Source organism: Apiotrichum porosum, assembly GCF_003942205.1.
Source record: "Apiotrichum porosum strain DSM 27194 chromosome Unknown scaffold_12, whole genome shotgun sequence".
NCBI lineage: Eukaryota > Fungi > Basidiomycota > Tremellomycetes > Trichosporonales > Trichosporonaceae > Apiotrichum > Apiotrichum porosum.
In genome coordinates, this window is record NW_021167119.1 from 109,109 (window position 1) to 135,125 (window position 26,017).

General features: G+C 59.6%; 12 protein-coding genes and 3 non-coding genes across 15 annotated transcripts; 8 read left to right on the forward strand and 7 right to left on the reverse strand.

The window, feature by feature from the left end:
- Nucleotides 1-9: 9 nt before the first annotated feature.
- On the forward strand, nt 10-1,710 carry EHS24_002066 (uncharacterized protein; the record flags this gene model as incomplete). Its single annotated transcript, XM_028617815.1, has 3 exons — nt 10-456; nt 510-1,503; nt 1,571-1,710. The coding sequence occupies 3 exons, from the start codon at nt 10-12 to the stop codon at nt 1,708-1,710; spliced, it is 1,581 nt and encodes a 526-aa protein (XP_028473493.1).
- A 271-nt stretch (nt 1,711-1,981) lies between these two features.
- EHS24_002067 lies at nt 1,982-2,052 on the forward strand. The gene has a single exon. It is a non-coding gene; the product is annotated as a tRNA-Gly (tRNA).
- Nucleotides 2,053-2,438: 386 nt separating this feature from the next.
- EHS24_002068 lies at nt 2,439-2,524 on the reverse strand. The gene has a single exon. It is a non-coding gene; the product is annotated as a tRNA-Ala (tRNA).
- Nucleotides 2,525-2,886: 362 nt separating this feature from the next.
- EHS24_002069 (uncharacterized protein) lies at nt 2,887-6,689 on the reverse strand (the record flags this gene model as incomplete). The annotated part of the gene is made up of 4 exons (XM_028617816.1): nt 2,887-5,647; nt 5,688-6,072; nt 6,115-6,364; nt 6,414-6,689. 4 exons carry the CDS (start codon nt 6,687-6,689, stop codon nt 2,887-2,889), a joined length of 3,672 nt encoding a protein of 1,223 aa, XP_028473494.1.
- A 652-nt stretch (nt 6,690-7,341) lies between these two features.
- EHS24_002070 (uncharacterized protein) lies at nt 7,342-8,235 on the forward strand (the record flags this gene model as incomplete). Its single annotated transcript, XM_028617817.1, has 3 exons — nt 7,342-7,392; nt 7,442-7,882; nt 7,933-8,235. 3 exons carry the CDS (start codon nt 7,342-7,344, stop codon nt 8,233-8,235), a joined length of 795 nt encoding a protein of 264 aa, XP_028473495.1.
- A 281-nt stretch (nt 8,236-8,516) lies between these two features.
- On the forward strand, nt 8,517-8,625 carry EHS24_002071. Its single transcript has one exon. It is a non-coding gene; the product is annotated as a tRNA-Pro (tRNA).
- Nucleotides 8,626-9,216: 591 nt separating this feature from the next.
- UGA2_1 (succinate semialdehyde dehydrogenase NADP+ linked) lies at nt 9,217-10,993 on the reverse strand (the record flags this gene model as incomplete). The annotated part of the gene is made up of 2 exons (XM_028617818.1): nt 9,217-10,677; nt 10,781-10,993. 2 exons carry the CDS (start codon nt 10,991-10,993, stop codon nt 9,217-9,219), a joined length of 1,674 nt encoding a protein of 557 aa, XP_028473496.1.
- A 901-nt stretch (nt 10,994-11,894) lies between these two features.
- EHS24_002073 (uncharacterized protein) lies at nt 11,895-13,170 on the forward strand (the record flags this gene model as incomplete). The annotated part of the gene is made up of 2 exons (XM_028617819.1): nt 11,895-12,018; nt 12,062-13,170. The coding sequence occupies 2 exons, from the start codon at nt 11,895-11,897 to the stop codon at nt 13,168-13,170; spliced, it is 1,233 nt and encodes a 410-aa protein (XP_028473497.1).
- A 109-nt stretch (nt 13,171-13,279) lies between these two features.
- EHS24_002074 (uncharacterized protein) lies at nt 13,280-14,565 on the reverse strand (the record flags this gene model as incomplete). The annotated part of the gene is made up of 3 exons (XM_028617820.1): nt 13,280-14,065; nt 14,104-14,282; nt 14,340-14,565. The coding sequence occupies 3 exons, from the start codon at nt 14,563-14,565 to the stop codon at nt 13,280-13,282; spliced, it is 1,191 nt and encodes a 396-aa protein (XP_028473498.1).
- A 224-nt stretch (nt 14,566-14,789) lies between these two features.
- Nucleotides 14,790-16,287, reverse strand: EHS24_002075 (uncharacterized protein; the record flags this gene model as incomplete). The annotated part of the gene is made up of 3 exons (XM_028617821.1): nt 14,790-15,047; nt 15,092-15,981; nt 16,041-16,287. 3 exons carry the CDS (start codon nt 16,285-16,287, stop codon nt 14,790-14,792), a joined length of 1,395 nt encoding a protein of 464 aa, XP_028473499.1.
- Nucleotides 16,288-16,637: 350 nt separating this feature from the next.
- EHS24_002076 (uncharacterized protein) lies at nt 16,638-18,351 on the reverse strand (the record flags this gene model as incomplete). Its single annotated transcript, XM_028617822.1, has 3 exons — nt 16,638-17,322; nt 17,381-17,694; nt 17,740-18,351. 3 exons carry the CDS (start codon nt 18,349-18,351, stop codon nt 16,638-16,640), a joined length of 1,611 nt encoding a protein of 536 aa, XP_028473500.1.
- Nucleotides 18,352-18,554: 203 nt separating this feature from the next.
- EHS24_002077 (uncharacterized protein) lies at nt 18,555-20,358 on the forward strand (the record flags this gene model as incomplete). Its single annotated transcript, XM_028617823.1, has 5 exons — nt 18,555-18,864; nt 18,914-18,986; nt 19,038-19,575; nt 19,661-19,730; nt 20,111-20,358. The coding sequence occupies 5 exons, from the start codon at nt 18,555-18,557 to the stop codon at nt 20,356-20,358; spliced, it is 1,239 nt and encodes a 412-aa protein (XP_028473501.1).
- A 150-nt stretch (nt 20,359-20,508) lies between these two features.
- Nucleotides 20,509-22,169, reverse strand: EHS24_002078 (uncharacterized protein; the record flags this gene model as incomplete). The annotated part of the gene is made up of 3 exons (XM_028617824.1): nt 20,509-20,634; nt 20,685-20,766; nt 20,821-22,169. The coding sequence occupies 3 exons, from the start codon at nt 22,167-22,169 to the stop codon at nt 20,509-20,511; spliced, it is 1,557 nt and encodes a 518-aa protein (XP_028473502.1).
- Nucleotides 22,170-23,536: 1,367 nt separating this feature from the next.
- Nucleotides 23,537-24,171, forward strand: EHS24_002079 (uncharacterized protein; the record flags this gene model as incomplete). The annotated part of the gene is made up of 2 exons (XM_028617825.1): nt 23,537-23,957; nt 24,125-24,171. The coding sequence occupies 2 exons, from the start codon at nt 23,537-23,539 to the stop codon at nt 24,169-24,171; spliced, it is 468 nt and encodes a 155-aa protein (XP_028473503.1).
- Nucleotides 24,172-25,156: 985 nt separating this feature from the next.
- EHS24_002080 (uncharacterized protein) lies at nt 25,157-25,753 on the forward strand (the record flags this gene model as incomplete). The annotated part of the gene is made up of 3 exons (XM_028617826.1): nt 25,157-25,375; nt 25,474-25,634; nt 25,696-25,753. 3 exons carry the CDS (start codon nt 25,157-25,159, stop codon nt 25,751-25,753), a joined length of 438 nt encoding a protein of 145 aa, XP_028473504.1.
- Nucleotides 25,754-26,017: the final 264 nt, after the last annotated feature.

Genomic DNA, 26,017 nt, shown 5'->3' on the forward strand with positions numbered 1-26,017 from the left:
CGGCCCATGATGGCAAACTTGCCTTCCTACATGCCCATCCCGGGGGCTGCCCTCCCCATCCCGGAACCCCAAGACCCCACACCACCCCGGGTCCCATCCGTCCTGCAAGGCGGCACGGGGATGCAGCGCGTCTCGTCGACGGGCACCGGCTCGTCGTCAACTTCAACCGGAGGCACTTCATCGCAGCCATACGCCGCGCCGTTCCCGCCCGCCATCGCCGCCGCTGCAGCTGCAGCGCAGATGAACAGCTCGCGCAGGTTCCCCGCCATCCCGACGACCAACCTCAGCGCCAATGTGTCAGACATCGTCCTGTCGTCGCTGTTGCCGGCCAACCTGCCCAAGTTGCCAGGTGCAAGCGGCAATACTGCGCCTGGCCGCGCACGCGAGCTCACGAGCCAGCGCGAAGGCCTCGGCCTCAACGTCATGAGCAACAACTTTAGGCGATTTGTGACCAAGGTGAGTGACACAGTTGAAGACATGCTCCTCTCCCCCAACTGACTGGGTCCCAGGTTGGACCAATCTTCTGGCTCCAGGACCGGGTCGAGGAGGTTCTCTTCTGGCAAAAACCCATCTGGACGTGGGCATGGCTCTTTACGTGGACGTTCATTTGCTTCAACCCGCGTACTTTGCTCTTCCTTCCAGCCGCGGCCGTGTTGGCCATCTTTATCGCTTTGCAAGAACAGAAGCGCGCGGTCCCAAGCCTGTTTGGCGTCGTCCAGCCGGCCCCCGCGACCGGTTCAGCTCGCGTTGGGACCGAGTCTGTGTCTTACTCTGCGTCGACAGCCCCAGAATCCGAGGGTAACCCAGTTGTGCCGCCGCGCGAGGCCGAGTCGAGTGTCGACTACTACATGAACATGCAGGCCATCCAGAACCTCATGGGCATGATTGCCGACATATTCGACCTCGTCACCCCGTACCTCGCCCTCGTCGGTGGCAAGGACACGTCCCCGACCTCGTTCCCCATCACCCCTACCCACGTCGTCCTCGTGCTCCTCCCTCCGGCCATTTTACTCCCACTCACCCCAGCCTGGGCGCTCCCTTACCTCCTCCTCCCAGCCGGCATCCTCCCGCCCCTCTTCTTCCACCCAAACCTCAACCCCAGCTTCCAGGCCCTCCCGCGCTGTCACGCCGCGCGCGAAGCCCGTGCCGCTTTGGAAGACATGGCACTTACAGACGCCCTCAGCGATAAGATTGGCTCGCGGCCCATCGCCAGAGTACAAGTGTGGGAGAATGAGCGTCTCGACCCCGCCACAGCTGCGAAGCCATTGTCGGCCGGCACACCACCAGGAAGCTGGAGCGCGCGGTACCTCCGTGCCGGCGAGCGTGGGGCGTGGGTCAAAGTCCGCACGCCTGGAAATCTCTGGGCAGACGAGGAACCCAAGTCTGCCGACGCCGATGAAGGACGCATGGTGCTTGCACTCAAGGAGAACTGGTCGTTTGTGCCCGAGGAGGACTGGAGGGTGGACGTGCCGGCACTGTGGAGCGACGTTGGTGCTGACCCAAGTAAGTGTTGCAGGCTATGGTTGGACGGTCCAGCGGGTAGCAAGCAAGCCCATGCTAACGTGCCCAGACGGCTGGGCATACGCCGACGACTCGTGGCAGTCGCCCTCGGACCAGGCAATTGACGAGAACCCCCCTCCGCCCGTCACACCTTGGCGCCGCGTCACGCGCAGGCGTAGATGGTGGCGCCGCATCTACCTCGAGGAGTAGACTAGAGACCCGTAGCGTGTATGATAACCATCAGTGTGGTAGTTGCACCACTATCATCGAGTTGTCTGAATGCCCAACTAATTGTTCCGGCGTGTCCACAGCCCGGGCAAGAGGCTTTAACAGTTCAAATATTGAACTAATAGATACCCTTGCTTCATCCCACGATGCTGTTGCTTACGGAGAGTGCATAGAGCCTTCAGGGCGCCTGTTTTTCCAGGTTGAATCCAAGCCCCCGGAGCGCGCCGCGACGGCCATGTTCATCAACATCTCAACACCGTTGGTGAAACGGTATCATGCGTCGTTGCCATCGACGCGGCAGGGGTTCGACTCCCTTACGGTGTAGATTACGAGCGTCTAGCGATGCTTGGTTATCTCTTTTGGCTTCAGGACGACTGGGGCAAGGAGGGGGAGGAGGTTGGGAAGGTTGACTCAAGTGTCTGATTCGGGTGGGCCGGGTGTCATGGATATGAGAGCTGCGAGCCTAACGTGGTTGTCCTCTGCCATCTATTGACTAGGGCATGCTCTTCTCGGAGCGTGGCAAGTGCGGTTGGAGAAGACAAGACGTTGCTGACGACCGATGGTAATGGTGCCGTGTTAGCCTCCACGAGTGTGGCACTCCTTCCAATTTGGCTCATTCCAAGAATGAACCTTCCCCCAATCTTTCCCTACTCTTTCTACACATCCCCAAGCCTCGTCTGAGTCCCAACAGCTGTCCCAGAGGCCAAAAATGGACGAGTTAGGAATCGAACCAAAGACCTTGTCAAGATAGGTAGTAGATGCTAATGACACGCTCTACCAACTGAGCTACACGCCCGATTACGTAAAACTGTTGCCCCGCTGCTCTATGAGCCAAGATGCTGCTCCTGGGCAAGTTATCATTAGTTAGAACCTGCAATGGCTACACCAAGATACTCTAGTGTGCGTGTACAAAATTTCAGATCTATTGCGGCAAAGGTTGGCAAACAAGGTACATGTTATGGAAGGGCTTCGGGATTTGTGGCGATCGATTGCGACCGACGGATTAGTGGGTGGAATTGCATGGCTTCACTAGGCTACTCGCCTTGCGGGAAGTGCGTAGTTGGTATTGCTGGTACTGGGAAAGCGGTCGACGCGGTGTCTTCCTCTGCCATTGTGGCGCCGCTTCCGAATTCTGCATTGACATACACATTCTTTCTTCTACTCGATATACACCAGCGCTGACCCAGGGTCGACAGCATCCCCATGCTCGACGGCGATGCCGCTAACCTTCTTGCCCTTCATACCCTCTCCCGCAGCGACGAAGACGCTCGTCTTCATGGCCTCGAGCTCGACCACCTGCTGCTCGTCGCTCTCAATCACATCGCCCTCGGCCACCATGACTTTCCACACGGATGCAGACAGGGGACTGGTCACGGGGGTTCCTGCAAAGTCGCCAGTGTGGGTGGGTTGCTTGCCCGCAGCGGCGTCGGCTGCCTGCTGCGCTGCAAAGGCTGCAAACATGGCCTCTTCCTCTTTGCCGACTTTTTGCGAACAGGCGAGCTGTGTCGCGCGGAACTGTTTCGTTGCCGCCTCCTTGGCTTGCGCCATGGCCGCGTAGTCTTTCATCCTGAACCGCGCCTTGCGCGTCTCGGGAACCCAGCTGCGAGTCTTGAACCGGCGCTCGATGGAAACAAACTCGTCCTCGCCGACGACGTAAAACTCGAGTTGGTCAAAGTTGGTCAGGATCGAGTGGTCCTGTCCCGCTGTCGGGTAGGGCTGCCAGGTGGACAAAGTGCGACCCAGGAGCTGGTATCCGCCAGCCGAGGCGATGGGGTAGATGGCGCCAATGACGCCGGCGAGGCCAATGGCTCCCTCTGGGGTCTTGGTGCGTGAGGGATTGTACTTTTGGCCCAGAATACGCTTGGTCGGATCGAGCGGGATGATGAAGGGCAGCATGACGAAGAAGCCATGCGCAAGCACGAGCCACGGCGTGGCAGTGAAAATGTCGTGCACTTGCTTCAAGGTCATGCCGTTGTTCTTGGCAATGTACTCGGTATTGCTGGGCAAGTAGACGGCCTCCTTTCGTGCGGTCTTCATGTAGTATTCAATCGCTTCGTGTGTCCACTTGTCGTCCGGAACGACGGGGAAACGGTGCACAGTAATGTCGAGCTCGACGTCGTCGCCCCCGACAATCTTGGCGTCAATCTCCACCATGCTCTCGAGGAGGGTACGCTGCGAGATGATCTTGGGATTAAAGTGAACAATAGACGAGCGCACGCAAGCGTTCATGTACACCAGTCCCGGAATGTTGGCGGCCTTCATCGCCCGTTCCCAGAGCTCAACGCGGACACGGTCTTGGATGACAAGGGACATGGGCCCAACCTCGTAGATGAGGTATTCGTCGGCACATTGGCGGAAGATTCGCTCGGGGGTCGTGCCAGTCGCAGGAACGCGGTGGAGGACTGACGAGTTTGTAATATCCTTTACCCGCGTGCTGGAAGTAAGCAGCTTAAGTGGCTGGGCCGAGGGTGTTGTGATTGTTGCGAGCCACTCTGTGTTGGTCTGGTCAATGGTGGCGGCTTCGGACACGTCAACCAGGACGAAGGTGATGGTGTCGCCGGGACGCATCTGACCCGTCATCCAGGCGCAGCCCGAGACGACAGCGAGGACGTTGGAGAAGCCTCCCATGTCGGGTGAGTCGGCCGCAAAGAGCACAGGTGTGTCGCCGTTGATGTTAAGCGAGCAGAATGCGTAGCCTTGATCAATGACGTTGGATGGGTGTGCACCACCATCACCGCCATCAGGACGCGACCACTGGATACGCGGGCCCTCGAGGCGAAGGCCAGAGCGGTTGGAAGATGTCGACACCTTCCATTTGGCAGTGAGGAGCGTTTTCATTCCTTCGGGAGCGAGGTACTCGAGGTCCCACTGCGCGTTGGCAGTAACTGGCACGACCCAGTCGTTGGTAAGCGGTGTACGAGCTGCCACAGGAACCGTGATAATGGTGGGCTCTGGGTCGGAAGCGGGAACTTCAAGGAGGTCGCCAGCGATAAGGGTTCGGCCTTGGTATCCGCCAAGAGCCGCGCCGGTAAAGGTCGATTTGGAGTTCATAAACTCGGCAACGTTGTTAAACCCGCCCTTGACAGCAATGTAGGACCGGAGACCAACGCCGCCACTCGCCAAGCCGACCTGGACGGTCTGGCCCGCCTTGACGTTCAGCGTAGTCCACTGGGGGACTTCGACTCCATCAACGGTCGTCTTCATGTCCGCACCGCAGACGGCGATCACGGAGTTGACGTGGAAGAGTAGCTTGGGACCTTGCATGGTACACTCAAGGCCCTCGACGTTGGGCTTGTTACCAACGAGGAGGTTGGCAGCCTGGAATGAGAGCATGTCGGCCGCGCCACTGCGTGGGATTCCGAGGCCGACACGGCGGCCGGGGAGGTCCTGCACCGTGGTACTGATACCTGGAGCCAACACTTCGATGGCCTTGGGCTTGTACGCAAAACGTGAACACCAAGTGGTCGTGACGGTCGAGTTCATGAAGTCTGGTGACTCGAGAATCGCCTTGCAGTAGTCAATGTTGTTGGGAGGGCCAATGACCTTGGTATCGGCGAGTACCTGGATAGCCTTGCTGATGCACTCATCGCGCGTAGGGGCCCAGACAATGAGCTTGGCAATCATGGGGTCATAGTGAGGCGTGACAAGAGTGCCACTTTTGACCCAGGTTTCGATACGGCCGCGCTCCCCGACGTCTCCCCAAGAGACCTCGAAGAGTTGGCCCGGGGACGGCTGGAAGCCATTGTTGGGGTTCTCGCAGTAGACACGAACTTCAATGGCGTGGCCATCAATGGTCAGCAGCGGGTCTTGCTGCAGAGCAGACTCGGGGAGCGAGCCGCTGGGCTCGACACCCTGACGGATCATGAGCTCGACAAGATCGAGCCCTGGGTGGATCTGCTCAGTGACGGGGTGCTCGACTCTGCGGTTGTGTCAGACAATCCGGCGACCATTCAACTCACTGGATCCTCGCGTTGAGCTCGAGAAAGTAAAAGTCGAGGTTTGGGGACTGGTCATCGAGCACAAACTCTACCGTACCTGCCGAACGGTAGTTCATGGTCTTGCACAGGGCAACAGCAGCGTCACAGATCGCTTTGCGCACCTGCTGGCCCTTTGCTGACGCAAACAGAGCGCAAGGCGCTTCCTCGATAATCTTCTGGTGACGGCGTTGGACACTGCACTCGCGCTCGCCAGCGTGGATAACGTGTCCTTTGCCATTACCGAACACTTGCACTTCGATGTGGCGTGCGCGTTCAATGTACTTTTCAATAAAGACCGCTGGCTCCTTGAAGAGGACCTTGCCCTTTTCACGGGTGGCCTCAAAGTTGGACACAAGTTCGTTCTCATCTGTTCATCAGTATGGGCCAACTGCCCGACACTGGAACCCACCCCTGCACACAGTCATGCCCATGCCACCACCACCACCCGATGCCTTGACAATGACCGGATACCCGATCTCCTTTGCGATGGGGATCGCCGCGTCCAGCCTCTCCACGACGCCTGCCGAACCCGGTACAATGGGTACGTTGGCCTTCTTCGCGACCTCGCGAGCCTCGTGCTTGAGACCCATGGACGAGATCTGGTGCGGCGTGGGACCAAGGAAAATCATGCCAGCCTCCTCGACCTTGGTTGCGAAAGCCTGTTGTCGGATCAGCACCAGCAAGATAAGATCCAGTGACCGCACTCACAGCATTCTCGGACAAGAAGCCATAGCCCGGAGCCACCATTGTCGCTCCAGTCTTGCTGGCAATCTCGAGGATCGCCTCCATGTCGAGATAACCCCTAGGATCGGAACCGTCGCCAATGGGGTGTGCCTCACCGGCAGCAGTCACGATCGGCGTGCCCGCATCGGCAAGTGTGTAGATTGCGACAGTGGGGATACCGAGCTTGTCTGCTGAGCGCTGGATACGCAGTGCAATCTCGCCGCGGTTGGCTATGAGGATCTTGTGCTTTGGGTGTACCATTGTGTACGAAGACGTGTCTTGGAAAGATGCCGGCCACAGCCGATGAGCGTTATCAAGTCGGCTTCTGACAAGAGATATGGGTGTAACCTTTGGGGGGGATGCCGATCTCTTATACAGGTGGACGGGTGTCAGAGGGAGAAGCGTAAACGCTCGAGTTGCCGAGCACAACGTGATATAAACGATGTGGACGTGTGTACCGACAGGACATGGGAGTGGACAGCTGACCGCCGAACCTCATCACAGACGACTGGGCTTCGGCTGCAGCGGTATTCGCCAGCAACGGCCAAGACATGTGCGCTAGTGACGTCGGGTGAACCGATGTTCCTGGTGGGCACGCCGCCGAGACTGACTGGATGCCTGAGACACATAGGCGAGACGACAAGATACACCGTGCGGATAGGAAAGGAGGGAGTACCGGTCGCTTCCAAAAGCCAGAGGGTGCCAATGTCAGCCTGCCCACATCGTTATCGGCATCGTCCACTTGGGTGGGGACCAACACAGTTCACATGACGGCAAGCACGCCGAAAGCCGGTAACTGAAGGTGAGACAAAGGCTGTTCAGTAACCGTCATATAGCGGCGATTCCGACCGGCGACAACCAGGACACAGTGTTCACTACACCCAGTCACTCTTTCCTCGACCCTACAGTCACCATGATCACCGCACCCACTGCGCCATCGTTCCCTCGCGTGTCGCTCAACTGCGTGAGTGCATGTGTCCATTCTCCATTGCTCAGTACTGACATACTCCCAGGACATGGGCGAGGGATACTACCGCTGGCGCCTGGGACCCGATGAACAGCTGTTCCCTTTGATCGAGTACGCCAACATTGCGTGTGGCCTGCACGCCGGCGACCATGCCACGATGCTTCGCATGGTCCGTCTCGCCAAGCAGCACAACGTCGGGATCGGCGCACACCCAGGTCTGGACGATATCAAGGGCTTTGGGAGGCGAAAGCTGGATGTTACTGCCGAAGAAGTCTACTCGCTGGCGCTGTACCAGCTGGGCGCCCTCAAGGCCATGGTCGATGCCGAGGGAGCGGTCATGAGCCATGTCAAGCCCCATGGCATGCTGTACTTTATCCTCCGGGACAGCGAGGAGCTGTGCCGCGCATTCATGAAAGCCCACAAAAGCCTGACTGGGAACGGCGAGCCGTTGCCGTACCTCGGTATCGCAGGCAGCAACCATGAGAAGGTGGGCTAGTGTGATGGAGCTCATAGACATACTGCTGAACTGACACTCAGGTCTGTGCCGAGATGGGTGTCCCCTTCGTCCCTGAGGTCTTCGTCGACATCGACTACGACCCCAAAGGCAACCTCCTTGGCGTTCCCCAGAGTAACCCGTGCACCACGGAGGGCATCAAGGCCAAGGTCACAAGCCTGCTGACTACGCTGTCCACCACAGACAAAGAGGGCAACAAGTTGAAACTGCCGGGTACGGAACGTCACTATACGATCTGTCTCCACTCGGACATGCCCACTGCGTTGCAGAATGTCACTGCAGCTCGGGCGGCCATTGATGAGTGGAAGAGGGCGGGTGGAAAGTGAGCGTGTGATACGCTTCGTAGGGTAACATAGGGCCATGTACTGGCTGCAGAAGGTCGATCAGTCAGAGAGAGGGAAAGAATGGGAGCAACCCTCGTGAAAGGCCGATGGATTCCCGGATAGTCACTCACAGGGAGGCCGCACACCTGACCGTTGAACATGTAGCAAGGCCAGCTGTCTTCCTGTAGTCGTTGACGAGGCCTGGGTTCCTCAACAGATTCACTGGTCAAGAGGAAGGATGACTCATAAGCAGCGACGGCGACAACAAAAACATGATTAAAGAGGCTCTCGTGGTGTAGTGGCTATCATACTTTCTTAGGGTCCAGTCTTGGTCTTTAAGCCTTACCTCACGAGCTATGGAAGTGGTCCTGGGTTCAAATCCCGGCGAGGGCCCTCATCTTTTGCGTGGAAGCATAGCTATACTCGTTTGTTGTCGACGGAAGGGACGACGGACTTGGAAGAAGAGGTGTGGAGGATGTTCGTGGTGGTGGAGTGGTCGTTTGTGGTGGAGGTGCCACTTCTGGTGGGCCCTCGACTCGCTGCGACCCAGCTGGAGGCGGCATGGTGCTTCTCGCTCACTTAACTCATCTAGAGTCGTCATCTGCAGTCCTCCGCGCAATCTGCGCAAATGGCGTCTGGCGATGCCAGACATACGGAGGTCCTTCATTATTATTTTTTTCATTTTCCTTTTTTTGCAGAATAGCCACCGTGTCATTTACCAGGAAGGTAAATTTGTAATAGTTTGTAATCGGATATAACCGATAATTAGCAACACTATGACGTCAGCGGGTAAATGCCATCCATAAGGGGTCAGGGGTCATCTACTTTACGCGTCGGCAGCCAGCGAGCCCATGTGCTCGACTGATACACGAGCTAGACGAGGTGCGTCGCTCCCAGCGTTTGTTGTCTGATCAACGACTGACATATGCCTACACTACTGTACACAGGAAGATAACAATTCTGAACTAATAGAGGGAGGGAGACTTAAGGGCTGCCGATGTTCTTGCCGATAGCAATCACCTTCTTACAGAGGTACTCGTCGGTACCTTCGTAACCACCCTCCTTGCCGTAACCCGACTCCTTCCATCCGCCGAACGGAATCTGGGCCTGGGAGATGGCACCGGTGTTGGCACCGACCATGCCACACTCGAGCGCCTCGGCGACACGCCAGATGCGGTCGGCGTCCTTGCTGAAGAAGTATCCAGCGAGACCGACCTCGGTGTCGTTGGCGAGCTCGAGGACGTGTGCCTCGTCCTTGAACTTGATAAGCGCGGCCAGGGGACCAAAGGTCTCCTCCGTGGTCAGGAGGCAGTCCTGGGGGACGTTGCCCAGGACAGTGGGCTGCACGGCGTTACCCTGGCGAGAGCCGCCGGCGAGGACGGTGGCACCCTTGCTCACGGCATCGTCGATGTGCTCCTGGACCTTGGCTGCTGCGCGGTCGGTGATGAGCGGGCCGTGGGTCACACCCTCGTCAAAGCCAGAGCCGACCTTGAACTTGGACACCTTGTCCACGAGCTGACGGGCGTACTCGTCGTAAATGTCCTCGTGAACGTAGATGCGGTTGGCGCAGACGCAGGTCTGGCCCGAACCGCGGAACTTGGACGCAATGGTACCGGCAACAGCGGTGGGGATGTCGGCGTCCTCGAAAACGATGAGCGGGGCGTTGCCGCCGAGCTCGAGCGAGAGCTTCTTGAGGGTACCAGCAGCCTGCTCGGCGAGGAGCTTGCCAACACGAGTGGAACCGGTGAACGAGACCTTCTTGATCTTCTTGTTGGTAGTCATCTCGTTGCCGATGGCGATCAGGTTCTTGTCGGTGGTGATGACGTTGACCACACCGTCGGGGACGCCAGCGCGCTTGAGGAGCTCACAGAGAGCCAGGTTGGTGTAGGGGGTCTCGGCAGGGACCTTGACGACGGCGGTACAGCCAGTGGCAATGACTGGAGCGACCTTGCGAGCAATCATGCCTGCGGGGAAGTTCCAGGGGACGAGGAGAGCAGCGACGCCGATGGGCTGCTTGATGACAACGTTACGCTGGCCAGGGATGGCCGAGGGAACAACGTCGCCGTACTGGCGAACAGCCTCACCGGCAAACCACTGGATGTACGAGGCCGAGTAGAGAACCTCGCCGTACGCATCGGCCCAAGCCTTGCCGTTCTCCCACACAATAAGACGGGCAATGTCCCTGTCGTGCTTGATGAGCAGGTCGTGCAGCCGCAAAAGCATCTTTTGGCGCTCCATGATGCTCGTGTTGCGGAATGTCTTGAAGGTCTCGGCGGCGACGTCGACGGCCTTGCGAACGTCCTCGACAGTCATGTCGGGGACGGTACCAAGAACCTTGCCCGAGTGGGGGTCGGTCACCTCAAAGGTCTCGCCGTTCTGGGCCTGGACATTCTTGCCGTCGATAATACCGCTCTGGATGAAGAGGGTGGGGTCATCGAGACCGAGCTGGAGAGGGTTAGCACTAGCACGGCATCAGTGGAGTGGAGCGGTGACCGCATAGGTCACCAAAACGAGCCACACCGTGGTCGTCTGCGGCCTGCTTACTCACGGGGTTCTCCTTGGTAATGTTGGTAGGCCAGTTGCTCATAGTGCGGACGTGGGTCAAAGTGCGGTGGGGGGACGAGGAGGTAGCGGAGCCGACACGCGAAGGGGTGAGGAGACGCAAAGACGAGGCAAGTGATGGGGGGAGAGAGCGAGCAAGGGTCGACCTGGATGATGGGCTTTTGAGGCTGTTGTACAGCGTGAGGTGCGATGGACGCATGATTGCAAAGAATTCGTCAAAAGATTGGAGTCAAGGGATCAGCGGTCTCGGCGGGCAGATACACGCGGGGGCCAGACGGAGAGACCTTATGATGGTGAACAGTCGCTCTCCCCCTCCACCAGGAGGCCAGGCGGCCCATAATCCGCCATCTGACCTTTCGGCAAGCGTCGGCAACGGCTACCTACAGTGGTAAGCGAGATGGACGCTCTCATTCGTGGATCCACACGCAGGCAGTGTTACGCGATCCATCCGGAGGCCCCGGTATTTGGCATGCGCCGAAAAGGTCAGATACCGACGACCAGTATCTGACCTTTTTTTCCCCCCTATGCAGCCTGGAGGCCGCAGAGCAGCAGGAGCTGCATCTGACCTCCACCTGGGACACTATCTGACCTTTCGGTATTCGGCAGCGTGGGCATGGTGGTGGCTTACTTACCACAGTTGCGTACTCGATACGGGACACGCGCGGTGGGCGTCAATAGGCGCCGAGACGCGAGTGGCGGTCATCCATGTGTACAGTGGCAAATAGAGGCCGAACGACGCGTCCCCGGCTAGTCTTTCTTCCCTTCTCAACCCTCTAGACCAAAATGCCGCTGACCATGTCCTTACCTTGCGTCCTCTCTTGAGTCATTGTACGTGGTTTGGCTGAACAGCAACAGGTGAAGCCCGCAGATGGCCTCCGCAAGCCCGGTCGGTCGATTTCATGGCGATCGGGAGGTTTCACCACCGACCGACCGAGATGTTACGGCTGACGTTATAATGGTGGGCCCCAACGAGCACTGACATGATGTTGAGACTACCTCCCTCTCACTGCTTGACTGGTCACTAGCACGCTCAACAGTCTCACTGCTGGCACTGCTACATCCCTCTCCTGTCGAATCTGTCCACAGCCCCACCCATCGCCATGACCGTCGCACCAGCACCGCCTACCCGCGCGTTCCAGTATCCAACCGAGGGCCGCGTGCAGCCGCTCTCACGTACCCGTCGGCCCTTCACCACGGAGGACATTGAGCGATTCCAGGATATCTGTGAGTCGCTTTGACAGTGGTACTCGTTGCTGACCGTGTCTAGGCTCCCAGCAAACCCGCAAGGAAGACTACCCGCTCGCCTCGGCGGTTGACAACAACGCCGTCATCTACGACGCTGCCGTCCTCCGCAAAGCCATCCTGGGTGGACAAGTGACGCGCGACGCAGCCATGGCCGAGCTTCAATACTGCTTGCTCCAAGGCCCGGGCGTGTACGCCATCAAGGGCTGCTGCGACCTGGCCATCGTCGACCGCGCAAGTGAGGCGTTTAGAGTTATTCTCAAACGCGAAGCGGCAGAGTCTGGTCCTCGTGGCGACCATTTCGCGCCGGCGGGCAACAACGGGCGCATCTGGAACTCGTTCCAAAAGCACTCTGAACAAGACCCCGAGAACTTTGTGTCGTATTACGCCAACGACCTGCTGGCCCTCGCGTCTGAGAGCTGGCTCGGACCAGGTTACCAGGTAACTGCGCAGACCAACATTGTGAACCCGGGCGGACGCGCTCAAGAACCGCATCGCGACTATCACCTCGGGTTCCAGGACGAGGACACTGCAGCGCGCTTCCCGATCGTGTCCCAGATTGCGTCTCAGCTCCTCACCCTTCAGCTGGCTGTGGCACACACGGACATGCCGCTCGAGTCGGGCCCCACCCAGCTCCTGCCCTTCTCCCAGCACTTTGACTATGGCTTCCAGGCCTACCGCCACAAAGAGTTTGCCGACGTCTTCCATGCCAACATGGTCCAGCTGGCGCTGGACAAGGGTGACGCCCTGTTCTTCAACCCAGCCCTTTTCCACGCGGCGGGCGACAACAACACCCGTGACCTGTACCGCTCTGCAAACCTCATCCAGGTCAGCGCTGCATGGGGCAAGTGCATGGAGAGCGTGGACCGCGAGAGCATGCTCAAGCAGTTGTGGCCGTACATGACCGCATACGCCAAGGGCGAGAGTGCCGAGCAGAGCAACGTCGACGCTCTGTTCGCGGCTGTCGCCGACGGATACTCGTTCCCTACCAACCTCGACAAGGACCCGCCTCCTCCCAGCGGCCACTGCCCGCCCAATCAGCTCGACATTGCGCGCTCGGCACTGTCAAAGAACCAGGACCAGGCTACGCTGTCAACCCTCCTTGACGAGTATGCCCAGAAGCGCCTCCCTTGAGTCTTGAGAGCCCATCAGACTGTCACTGCGTTGAACGTTGTTGTAAAATTTCATCAGTTTCCGTTTATGCACAGTCAATATCAATGCCGCTTGCATGCCCTACACATCCCTACTTGCCCGCGCGGGCACTCACCGCCTCTCCAGGCCCGGTGTACACGAAACTGTAGCTCTCGGCGCGTGCCCGTGACTCCGGAGTCGGCGCACCGGGCGACGGTGTCCTCGCGCCGCGCATGCTGCTGGTTCTCGGCGACGCCGGCGGAGAAGGTATACCTCTGCTCCCAGGCTCGGGCGTGCTCCTGCGACTCAACGCGGGAGAGGCGGCGGCGGACGACGCCGATCCCAGCCGCTCAACCCTCTGCGGCGGCGGTGGGGTAGATGCGCGTCTGCCCCACGATGGCAGCCACCACGGCCTACGTGCGCGCGCCTCTTCCCGGGCCCGCTCTTCGCGCCGCCGCTCAAACGCAGCCCGGTAGCGCTTGTACCCATCCTCAAAGTGATGGTCGACACGGGAAGAGAAGATGAGCTCGCCGCGCGGGTTGGTCGACGGGGGGATCTGGGCCATGACAGTGTGCGACCCGGCGTGGGCAGAGGCCGAGGAACTGGTGCTCACCCGGCGCGGTGTGGTGCCAGGCCGCTTGCCGGGGACCACTTGGGCCTTGAGCGGCGCCGGGGCGGGCTTGAGGGCCGACGGGAGGGGCAGGTAGGACAACAACGAGGAGCGTGGGCGGCGGACGTTGAAGTACATGTTCAGGGGACGGAGAGCCTTGTTCGAGTGGTTGACGTAGGCGTGAGCGTAGCGAATCTTCTCCTCGTGCATTCCCGAAGCGAAGAAGAGGGCCAACGTGATGAAGACAACTGCAACGGCCGCCTGCAGGCCGCGCAACAGGACCAGGTTCTGGCGGGTGAGCGACCACAGCGTAGCATGCGGCTTACCTCTGGCGGCATGACCACCAAGCGGTACGCCATGACGACGAGTGCAACAATGAACGAGTACAGAAACACTGGACGCGTCAGCACAATCAGCCACACTTTGGCGGCGGCATCGGCATCGGCGGCGGGGACAAGAGACATGGCCACACCATGGCTCGCACCTTCGGTGCCGGGTATCCTTCCTGCGGGTAGCCATGTTCCTAGCAGCACCGTGCTGTCGCGCGCACGCAGCGACTCACCACTGTATCTCCTCCGTCTCCTCCTGAGCATCTCTGCGTTCATCTTGAGGCGCTCCTCAAACAGCAAGAGGTCGCGGTAGGTGGACGTGTCCGGCGCGGGGTTGTATGGGGCAGTCGGCGCAGGCCGCCTGGGCAGTGGGGTGGAGCTGCCGCTTGCATGGATGCTGCCAGATGAGGATGACCGAGAGTGGCCCCCCGCTGGTGGGGTTGCCGGACGGGCGGACATGGACTGGGACGGGGTCGACGACGACGACGATGATGGATGTTGGTTGAAATGCAAAGAATGGATCGACGGCCCAAGAGACGACGAATGTTGCCCCACACGGCCACACGATGACGGGGGCGGTGGCACCATCCCGTTCTGCACCCGCCAGGATACCGTTTGGGGTTGGGGAAACATGCATGGGGGGGAATCTCTACAGCGACCAAGTACTATAATGCACAAACTCTCTAGATGCGCCAGACGAGCGACACACCCTCGTCACCACCAGACACAATCGCCTGCGCAGCAGGCAGGCCGTTGGAGGAAGGCTCGGCGCCGGGGGCAGGAGCAACAGCGACGCCGTTGACAACGCCGCCGTGGCCCTTGTGCTCGGCAATCAGAGCACCAGTGCGCACGTCCCAGGTCTTGAGAGTGCGGTCCGCGCTCGCCGAGGTGACGAGGTAGTGCGCAGGCGCGGGGTGCACGGCCAGCGAGGTGATGGGTTCCTGCAATGTCAGTTCAGGCTCTGGCCGCTTGTATAGGTACTCACATCGTGCTTGAGCTCGGCGCGCACCTTGCTGGTAGCGACGTCCCAGACAAAGCCCTTGCCGTCGGTACCACCCGAGACGAGGACGACACCCTTACCACCGCCGGCGCCGCCGAGGACGTCGACAAAGGCGAGGGCCTCGACACTCTCACCCTCGGCGTGACCCTCAAACTTGCTCACGACCTCACCCTTGGGGAGGGAGACGACCTTGACCTGGCCCGAGGCCGAGCCGACGGCGGCGAGGTTGCCTGCAGGGGCGACGGCCAAGGCGGTGATACCGTGCTCGGCGGGGTCGAGCTCGGGGAAGTTGGGGGGGCAGAAGACCGAGGTCTTGAACATGGGCACCGAGGTCGAGGGGTTCCAGAGGATGAGGGTACTGTCGAGCGAAGCAGTGAGAATCTGGCGACCGGCGGGAGGGGGGAAGACACCGGCGGTAACGGGGAAGGTGTGGCCCGAGAGGACGGTCATGACATCGCCAGAGGGCATCTGCCAGAGCCAAACACTCGAGTCCTCGCAACCAGCAGCAAGCACGGGGCCGCGGGGGTGCCAGTGCACCCACTGCACCTCGCTTCCGGCATCCACCTCGACGGCGAGGGGCCACTCGGTCCAGCTCTCAGCGTTGCCGCGCTTGTACACGCGGACCTTGCCGTCCATGCCACCAGTAGCAACCATGTTGCCATCGTGGCTCCACTCGGCAGCGACAACCGAGTCGGTGTGGCCGGCCAGGGGGATGGGTGTGAACGAGTCCGAGTTGATCTCACTGCCCGAAGCGGCGGGGACAGGCGAGAAGATGAAGGCCATGTCGTCCTCGCCACCGCTCACGGCTAGAGGGGGGTTGGGGAACGCCGGGTGCAGGTGAAGAGCAAAGATGGACTGTCCAGACTCGTGCGCGGCTGGTGTTGTTTGTCAGCAAACGCGCGTTCGTGCAAGCTATCTGTACGGTCGCACTCACAGCTACCACCCCAGCTGTTGTCTTCAATCTCAATCTGCTCCACCTCCTCCATGTCCTCGTCGTCGGGGCCAGGGCCGCCAATGACAATCTCGCCATCGTACCCGGCGAGGTCGTCGTCGTCGTCCATCGGCTCGCCGGCGGGTCCGTCATCCTCCACAATCTCAACGACATCCTCGTCACGGAGCTCGACGTCATCGCCGGCGACCTCGTGGTCGTGGTCGTGGTCGTGATCGTGCTCTGCCGACATCCTGGTGTAGTTCAATTAGAAAGATGGATGGGAAGAGAGAACAAGATTAACCTCCACTTGGAAATTTGCGTCACCGCCCAAAACCGATCGACCATGGGTGGAGGCCGCCCACGGCGTGGGCAGCGATGATTCAGCCAACCGGCCCATCCATGCAGATTGATGACCAACGCTGTCATTGTTCATTGTACAAGCACGTCTTGATGAGGGCAGTAACCGTACCCTCTTCACCAGTGTCCCGGTCGCTTTTTGGGGTGCATGACGTTAGAAATACAATGTATTTGTCGTCCTCCCAGACGGAACATTCCACGGTCGTGTGTGGGCGTCATACCCAACTGCATGTGTCCCTCACTCTATCCTAAACGTGCGTGCACAGCTGCCCTGCTCCTCTGCCCTGCAGCTTCTGCCGCATCCGTACGCTCCACGCGGTCCACCATGCCGTCCAGTTCGGCCTTTCGGCGCTCCAGCTGCGCATACTCGACGTCCAGTGCGACGCCGATGGTCCTCTGCCAGCCTTGGTGCCGCTCACACCTCCTCCTTGCCGCACACGTCTCTTCCTCTCCAGCCTCCTCGACGCCGCCTGCGGCCCACTCGGCCACGGGTCCGTCATCCCAGAGGAGCCGGTGGTCGAATCCACACGGCCTCTCAGCGGCAGCAGCCGCCTCGCCGTCGCGACGCTTGTTCTTGCTGCTCTTTTTCTTGGGGGCCGGGGCGGATCCCTCGGGAAGAGGGGCTGGGGCGAGAGCCTCCCATCTCTCAACTGCACGCGCAAGAAGGGCCTGGCGCTGGGCAACAACCTGGGCGGCACGAGCAACGTCCTCGGCCTGAGCCTCCAGACTGGCGAGGAGGGCTGCCGCCCCGCCAGTCTCGGGGAGGTGTGCGGCCGGCGAGCTGCCGGCGGCGTGGGTCTCGATGGCGACGCTGGGTGTAGGGGACGGGTAAGCTGCCAGAGCATTTGTGAGGTTCTCTTGTCCAGCCTTGTCGATGGACGCGGCAACGCCTTGAGCATGTTGGAACGCACACCGTGACGAGCAGAACCTGGGCGTGTCAGTTATCAGAGCAAACAATGTCTGCGTCCCGTTTTTTCTGCACTCACTTGGACTCTGGCCTGGCTGTACGCTCACAGCCGCCGCGCTTACACACGCGCTTGTAGACGGTGATCTTGCCTGTCCGCTCCTCGCACGGTGGACAGACGTACACGTCGAGCAGGTCGACGTCGTTCTCCGCGATGCCCATGCAGGAAGGGTGGAACCAGTTGTCGCACACCTCGCAGCCAATGTATGTCTCGTCGTCCTCGTTGGCGCCCTTGCACACGCAATACTGGTCGTCGTCGTCTCCTGCCGCGCCAGAACGGGGAGTACCGGGCCCAGTAGACGCGGAACGCGCGCGCTCGGCCTTGAGCTCGTCGAGCTGGAACTAGTTCAGCCACTTGCACACACACACACATCAACTCACCTTGCTTCTTGGCCGCTTCTTGTCCTTGCTCTCACTCTTCTCGGACTTGTCCGGCACCGATGCAGGCGACTCGGCGGCCAACGCAGCAGCAGCAGCCTCAGCAGCAGCGGCCGCGATCTTCTCTGCCTTTTTGCGCTCGCGACGCTGCTTGTCAAGCGCGGCTTTACGCAGACGCCTCTCGAGCGCCTTCTTGTCCTCTGCGCTCTTCTTGTCCGGACTAGCCGCAGCAGAGGCGGATGCGCTGGCGGTAGCACTGGCGGGTGTAGAGGATGCTGGGGGTGCACTGCGGGTGGAATCGATTTCACTCTCGCCGTCGCGGTCGTGGTCGATGTCAACGTGTGGGTGTTGGTCGGACACGGTGGTCATGCTGTCTCGCGCCAAGGCTGGAGTCACTGATGGGACCTGTGTTCCTATAGAAGCAGTCACCCCATCACCGCCAGCTTGTTCAAGATCCATTGCCTCGGTCTTGACACGCTTGGCGTCTGGGAGGGGCGTGTCATCGTCGGCGGAGCGGGGGTGCTTGTCGATTAAAGGCGCGTCGGCGACGATATGCGGGGATGCAGCAGGCTTGGATGGGACCGCCGATGCGGCGCCGGCCTCCGGTGTGCTCATGCTGTAACGTGCAACGCGTCGAGGGTGTGGGGGTTGTAGAAGTCACAGATGGGATGACGATGGAGTGTTGTTATGATCAGACCCGCGAAACGCGACAATCTCAGTCGTCGTCAAAAGAGTGGAGGTCTCTCCATCTTGGGATGTCCCGCCGTTGTCATTGTCGTCATCATCCATTCAATCCCACGTTTGTGCTTTCCACAACCATGTCCTCTACACCAGAGCCACAGGAGCCAACACCTCTGACAGACCCGCATGGTTACTTTGCGCTGTTCAAGTTCAACCTCCGCCTGCCGCGGTGTCCGCGTACGGGGTTGAGCGTGAGCTATGCCGATATCGGCGACCCAAACGGCGTGCCCGTCCTCTTCGTACCCCCATCCGGTTGCACGCGCTGGTTTGGAGCTCCTCAAGACCCCTTGGCTGCTGGGTATGGCCTGCGTCTGATTATTGTGGACAGACCAGGCGTGGGGGCGGTGCCCATGGTGCCGCTCGCTGATCGGATAGAGGTATCGTGCAGTGAGTTCCCCAGCTATTGTTAATTCGTTGCCGGCTGACACTCGTGTAGAGATCATCGTGTCTGTGCTCGAACACCTCAATGTCAAGCCAGCGCACATGATAGCCACCAGCGCTGGTGTCTAGTGGGTATCAAGCACATGGTCGCCTATCTTGCGACTAACACGTTCTCGCAGCTGCGCACTACGCCTCCTCTCCACGTACCCCTCGGCCTTCCTCACTGGTCTCTCGCCCCCTCCAGCGGTCTACTTGATATCCCCTTGGTCCCCACCTTTACCGGCTACAGACCCTCTGGCATATCGGCAACCGCTGGACTGGATTCCCGACGCGTTAATCTCCACCCAGGACAAGACGCTGCCCTACGTCATCCCCGCACTCAAGAATGCAGAAGAGGCGTATGGGACAGCCTCCAAGGCTGTCGGGGAGGCGATGGGCGCTGTAAAGTCTTGGTGGGGCGGGTTGGTCAATGTCAGCGTTGGTGCCGGTATCACGGATCAACAACAACCAACACAACCGACACGGGCCGACGATAATACCCAGAATGGTGCAGATCTCGACGGCGTCGACCACTCGTCCAACAACACTACGGCCCGTAGCGAACATGCGGGCCGCGAGACGATCCCCATGCCAGAGGGCGATGCGATCAATGCGGAGGCGGGCACCGATACGGACAACAAGCCTCGTACGCGGCTGTGGGCGCCCAGCGCCAAATACGTGGGTAGCCGGCCTAAAGGCCAGACCAATTGGTCACATGCCCAACTCGTTCGTTCTTGCGCTGATGCTATGATCCCTCTTGCAGCTCACAATGGACTATCTCTACGCCGAGGACTTTCGCGGAATCGGGCAGGAGCACATGCTCTGCCTCAACCGTGGGAGCCACACCGGGCCGGAGTGGTTCGTGCGCGAACTGGCTGGTGTGGCGGGTGCGGTGCGTGCGGCGCAAACGGGCGGCGGACGTCCCAGGTCCCCTTCCAGCACCGATTCCGACGCCGAGGGGAATAAGCGCGGTGCTAGGCAACGAGGTGCAAGGGATGGCGACGGTGAAGGGGGAAGGGAACGCACCGACAGTCCGAGCTCAAACTCGACAACGATCTCACGTTCCTCGGGTCCTGGGATCGTCCCGGACAAGCTCCCTATTGATGTTTGGTGGGGGGGACAGGATGGTATGGTGCCGCGAAATGGCCAGCGTGAGTTTTAAGTGTGGTGTTTCAGGACTCAATTGTCGGAACACTGACGCCGTGGCACACAGAATGGCTAAGCAAGGCCCTCGCTACGCACCCTCGTGAGATCCAGTTTGCTGCGCATTTTGTGGAAGATGGCGACCACTCAGACCTCATGCTTCGTGCCCAGGGCATTGGTGAGGTCTACACCGCCATTATGGTGCAGGGCGACAGTACAGAGCGTACCAAGGCTGCTGGTACTGAAGAACCGTCCGCCAGTGAGGCGCTTGACGCCTTAGCTGCAAGCTTGTCCATCAATGAGGACGACGGGCAGTAGAAGTGTGACATTGTAGAATTCACGCCTATGTGTAATTGACCATGTACGTCTTTTCTTCTTGCAGTAGACCCCAAAATCAACCAACTGTTTACAACAAAAGTACGACAATGATCACAACGGGGAAGAGAGGGTCTGGCGCCCCTGTTACCATTAGGCGGCATTGTAGTTCTTCCCGGTGGCCATGAGAACGGTGGCGACGGTACATGCCGCTACGGCAATGACGATGGAGAGAACACCAATGGCCATGGTACAGCGGCGCGAGTAGAAGATTTCGGACTGACGCGTCAGATGCGTCGCTATGCAGCGTTGTAGCGGACATGACTCACCTCGCAATACGCCTTCATCTCCTCTTCCTCATCGACGGTCTTGGCCTCAAAGTTGTAGTCGAGGTCTTCAATCCTTCTAAGCCTGACACTGTCAGTGTTCCGACCCTTCCACATTTAACAATGTCCAACTACTCACAGAAACATGCCTGCAATCCAGCAGGGCGGGAAAATGAACCCCAAGTACCACAGCATCTTGACCCACTCGAACGGACCCCCACCGCGCTTGTGAATGTAGATGGGCTGCTCAATAGGCGACTCGTCCCTTTGCAGTGGCAGAGGCGTAGGCGCCGTTGGCGGGAGGGCGTATGCATACTGGTACTGGTACTGGTACCCCGGTGAACGGTTGGTGGTCGAGTTGCCAAACGGCCCCGAGCCCGATGAGGGTGAGCCGCTCACGGCTGTGGGTGAGGTGGTTGGAACGGAATAGTCAGAGACGGCCGACGGTGGTGGGTACGTAGAGTGCATTTGCGGCGGCGGGTACGTAGAGTACGACCGCTGATTGGCGTTTCCTCGTGCGCGGGTCTGGGACGCAAAGGATCGGGTGCGCGAGTGGTGCCTAGAGTGGTGGGACGAGTGCTGGCTCGAGGCAGAAGAGTGTACAACAGCCGTGGAGGGGAGAGGGATGTTGAACGCGGCACCTGGGGAGACTGGCACAATGCTGTCGCGCCCCGAGTAGCTCATGTATGTCTGGTTCTCGTCCGTCGGGTCTGACGACGGGAAAGTAACTGACGACGGGAAAGTGACAATTGCTTCGCTGGCCCTCCGGCCAGGAGATTGGGCCAGATTGTAACCGACCTCTGAGGAGGAATGGCGCAGCTCAGGCATGGGTGGGTCGATGGTGAGGACGTGCCGCGTCGAGTTGGGGATGCTGTCGCCCATGCCCTCTGATGATGAAAACGTGCCACTCATGGGTGTACTGGCTCCGATAGGTCCGAGCGAGTTCATGGAAAGCGCAGACATGGAAGACACGCTTGGGCGTGGGTGGCGCTGTTCCCTCTTACGTGCGTCTTCCAGTAGAGCGACAAGATCGACGTGCAGCATTGATCCCTCAATGTCCATGTCAGATGGCACTGGCTTGCGCCTACTGGTCCTCGTGGATGTCGACGATGAACGGCCGCGGAACTCGGGTGTGTTTGGCGTATGGATAGTGGGGGAGTCTGGAGACGCCGGTCCCATCGACGTCTGGGTGAAAAGGGGAAGGGTGAGGGAGAGCTGGGAGAGACCAGGTTGGCGACGACCCAACTCAGCCGAGGTGGCACATGCCGAGTCGGTCGATGAGCGGCGGCTGGCTTCGAGTTGGATAGGAGGAGGAGGATCAAAGACGTCCTCGTCAGAGTAAAAGGTAGGCTCCCGTTTGATAGAGCGGGGAGGGCGCGAAGGGGTGAAAGAAAAAGAGTCTTTGAGAGGATTAAGAGAGGCGGTAGCGACAGTGTAGAGCGAAGCCATCGAGGTCGACGCGGTGAGAGTAGGTGTGGGGACGGCCATGGTGTCGAGAAGCGGTGGTGGTTATGGTGAGAGGTCCAGCACAACTACATTTCTCGGGGAGAGCCATCTGCGGGTGCGCGGGGGTGTCTGGGTTATGTACGACTCTGCCACTTGGGTGTTTCGTTTACAGACATTGTGACAGATTCCTCGCGCTTGGATGCGCCAGGAGGGTCCTGACTCAGGCCCAGCAGGCGTGGCGTCCCCGCTGGCAGCCGGTGCCCCAGCGGCTCGAGCGGCTCGGTGCGGGGAGCATGCGAGGAAGGAATGCCGCCCAGGTGTGGCAGGCAGTGGCATACACGCGCAGGTGTGGGGTGCGCAGCCGTCTGCACCGTTGCCCGACATGCCAACTCGGTGCACAAAGCAATGCACACGGGCAGAACTCGGCGAGCGCACCGGCGACTTCAAGTTGCCATGGCAAGTTGTTGCTTCTGGGGTAGATGGCGTCGACACCGGCCGCAGTGGCGCAGGACGCCACGTTGCCTGGGTGTAACGACCCGGCATCCCCAGATGAGGTATGTGGGAGACACCTCACTGTGCCGTTTAGCGCACCGACCAGGCGCGAGGCGATGGGCCTGGATCCTGAACCTGGATGGGGTTTTCTTTAAAAAAACGATGTCGCCGCAGTGGCCGCGTGCGGCGCCGTAGACGAGCTACGAGGTACGAGACTGATAGGCAACAAGCGACGGTAGAGCCATGTCTCTGGCACGCGCCGTTTTGCGCGTTTTGGCTGTGGCTTTTGGCCTTCCGCGTTCCTTTTTCCTGTAGCCGAACAGCAGATCTCTACGCTCGTGTATGGTCTTGCCGGGACGCGGAGTGTTCTACTCGGGGAACGACCACCCCGGATGTGGGAGGAGGATGCACACACGACCGGGGCCCTGGAATACAGAGGCGGAGGCCTCACGAGCGGGCTGGCTTCTGGCCTCATCTGCAGGTGGCCGCATGGCTGTCGCGCTGTCTCTCTCTCTCTCGCCCGGCACTTGGGAGAGAGGATGGCGTCCCTGGTGCCGGTGCAGAATGCCTGGTGAAGCCGTGACATGTTTCACGTTAGTAGCTTAGTAGCATGAGCGAGCTCTGCATGGCAACGTCAGAGATCAGACACAAGTGGGAAACGAGGGAGGAGCTCGTTGGATCCATGACGACCAAGTGACACATCGACGCGTGCCTGGTACAAAACGCGGACATTGGGCGTTGTCCATTTAAAATGATGTGTCATTGTAAAGACACTGACGTCTAACATCCACGTGGCAGAGTGTGCGGCGGAAACAAATGTATCAACCTGTTGATCCCTTTGCCTGGATGGTCCGAAAGTCGAGACTGCGATCATCAAAGTCGACGACAATATACATATCCCACCCCACACCTACACCATGCCGGCCCCACAGCTCACGCAGCTGCTCTCACAGCTGCGTGCGCCCATCTTCAACACCCTCCCCGTCGTCTCCAACGCCCGCAACGGCGCAAAATACCTCAAGCGACGACTCCGCGGCCCCTCCATTATCAACTATGCCCCGCAGCTGAGCATGCCCTCGATCAAGTTTATCACCTCGAACAAGGCCATGAACCCCTACGCGGGCTGGGAAGGAAACGGACTCAACTCGAGCTACATGCTCCCCAAGGACAAGCTTGTTCCCGAGGGCTGCGTGGAGATTGAGCGCAGTGTCAAGCCTGGACACAACGCGCGTGACCCCAACGCTGCCCGTGCTCCCTGGCTTGTCAACCCCAGGGAGGAGGAGCGTTTCGCCGACGTGGCGAGGAAGAGGAAGCTTGGAAAGGGCCCCCCCAAGAAGGGTAAGTGGGAGAGTGGTGGTGTAGCAGTGGAGAAAGGACGGCTAGGCAAAGAGACGAGGCAGGACATGGGAGAGCCGATGGCGATCCCTCCACCGCCTAGTTGCGCGCTAGCTTATCTGGTGTTCTTGCAGCACCACAGCAAAAATGACACATAGCTAACGTTACAGGCCAAGGAAAGCGTGCCATGCTCGGCAAGGGCAAGAAGAAGAAGTAGAGATGAGGGCAACGGGCCAGGCAGCGGTGAGCTTTGGCCCGGGGACTTCTTTACTGTCGAGTCGTAGCTGACAATATACAGGCAGGAGCATGCCACCGCATAGCATTATACCATCATGCATTGATACAGTTCACGAAAGAGATGGGCCGAGCAGGCCAAAGCTTTTGGAGGAGAGGGACGGCGTCCCGGTTGGGAAGATCCTCTGCAAGGAGGACCGAATGCTGCACCCAGGTGACACACGTTCGCGGACTGGACAGTTGGGAGAAGGCGCGCAGCAGCACTCGGATCGGAGAGGTTCACATCCAATGTGGCCAGCTTGGAAGGGCCCGAATGTCTTGTCCCAGGGGGGCAGCGGGAGGAACATGGTGGACATGGTTGTAACCGCCCGAGAATGACCTATCGAGTCGTTGAGGTATCAGGGAAGTGTGCGGTCAAACAGACCTGGCTATCATATTAGTATCAGTGTGCGGCCAGAGAACCAGAGAGGTGAAGCTTGCATCTTGTCCAGAGCGTCGTATAGGAGGGAGGAGGGAGGAGGGAGTCAGACCAGTTCAGAGTTTTGGGTAGACGAAAGTGAACACCCGTCCAGGCCTACACGGCTGCCCGATCGCCGTTATGCGACAACGCAGATGCATCGTGGCCATGAGAATATCTACGTATGCAGGTTCCATGTCGTGCTAGACAAGTCAGAGTCTCGTCCAGATGCAAAATGATGCAGCAGCCATGCCACCCAACCCGTCTCGACCCCCCGCCACACGCCACACGTGACAGGCGACCTCCACCTCAGCGTCACCGTTTCAGCACATCCACACCCGTCTGCTGTCTCCATTCCATCCAACTCTTCCCGTCCAACTAGCCCAACATGTCGGGCACAACCTACACCCTCACACCTACAGCATACGCGCTCCCCATACTCCACGCAGCAGCCCACACTAGCTCCACTGTCACCGGCCTCCTGCTCAGCAGCAACACCACCTCAACCAACATGGAGATCACCGACGCGTACCCTTTGGTGCACCGCTACACCTCCCTTTCCTCCACTGCCGAGCTGGGACTGGACCTCGCGCGTGCCAAGGCTGCCACTGATGGCAAGCGCATTGTCGGCGTCTATGTCGCACCTGCAGAGGGCGCGGAGCTGGGTCGGGCTGGGGAGGCTATCTTGGTTGCGCTGAGGAGCGACTTTGCTGGCGCTATTGGCATTGTGGTGAGTGGCTCGCTCCTGGATTTGATGGCTAGAATACGACACGTGCACAGCTGCAATATTTGTGTTACGGCGTGCCGGTAAGCTGACAAGCAATCTAGCTCGACAACGACAAGCTCGCTACGGGGGAGCCAGCGTACAACCCCACTGCCGGCGCAACCGTTGCCTTCCCGCCCAGTGCTGTCGTTGCTGGGACCCTCAAGCTCGTCAAGAGCGGCGTGCACCAGGCTGTCCGTGATCTGGATGACCACCTCGATGACGCGTAAGTAGCCCGTTGGCTGAGACCGTGGCTCGGATCGTCGACTTGCTGCTGACGTGCATAGGCGTGCAGACTGGCTCGGTAACGTCGAGGCGCACAAGGCGATTGCCGCAATGGCATAGATGGGCAGCCGATGCGGTGTTAATGAGAGACAAGTGTAATGGACTTGAAGGCGGGGCATGCAGATATACCCTACAGGCCGGTTGACCGGCGCAGCGCGGTACACTGGTTCCCACATTTGTGTGGACGCCTTGTCCACGGCTCGAACCTCTTGGACTACCCTTACCGACCAATGTAGCCGTCACTGTGTTGACTATACTGACCAGATGGTTAACCGGCTTTGGCTGAACTCATGACGACCCTTGATTGACCGCTGGTGCTCTCGG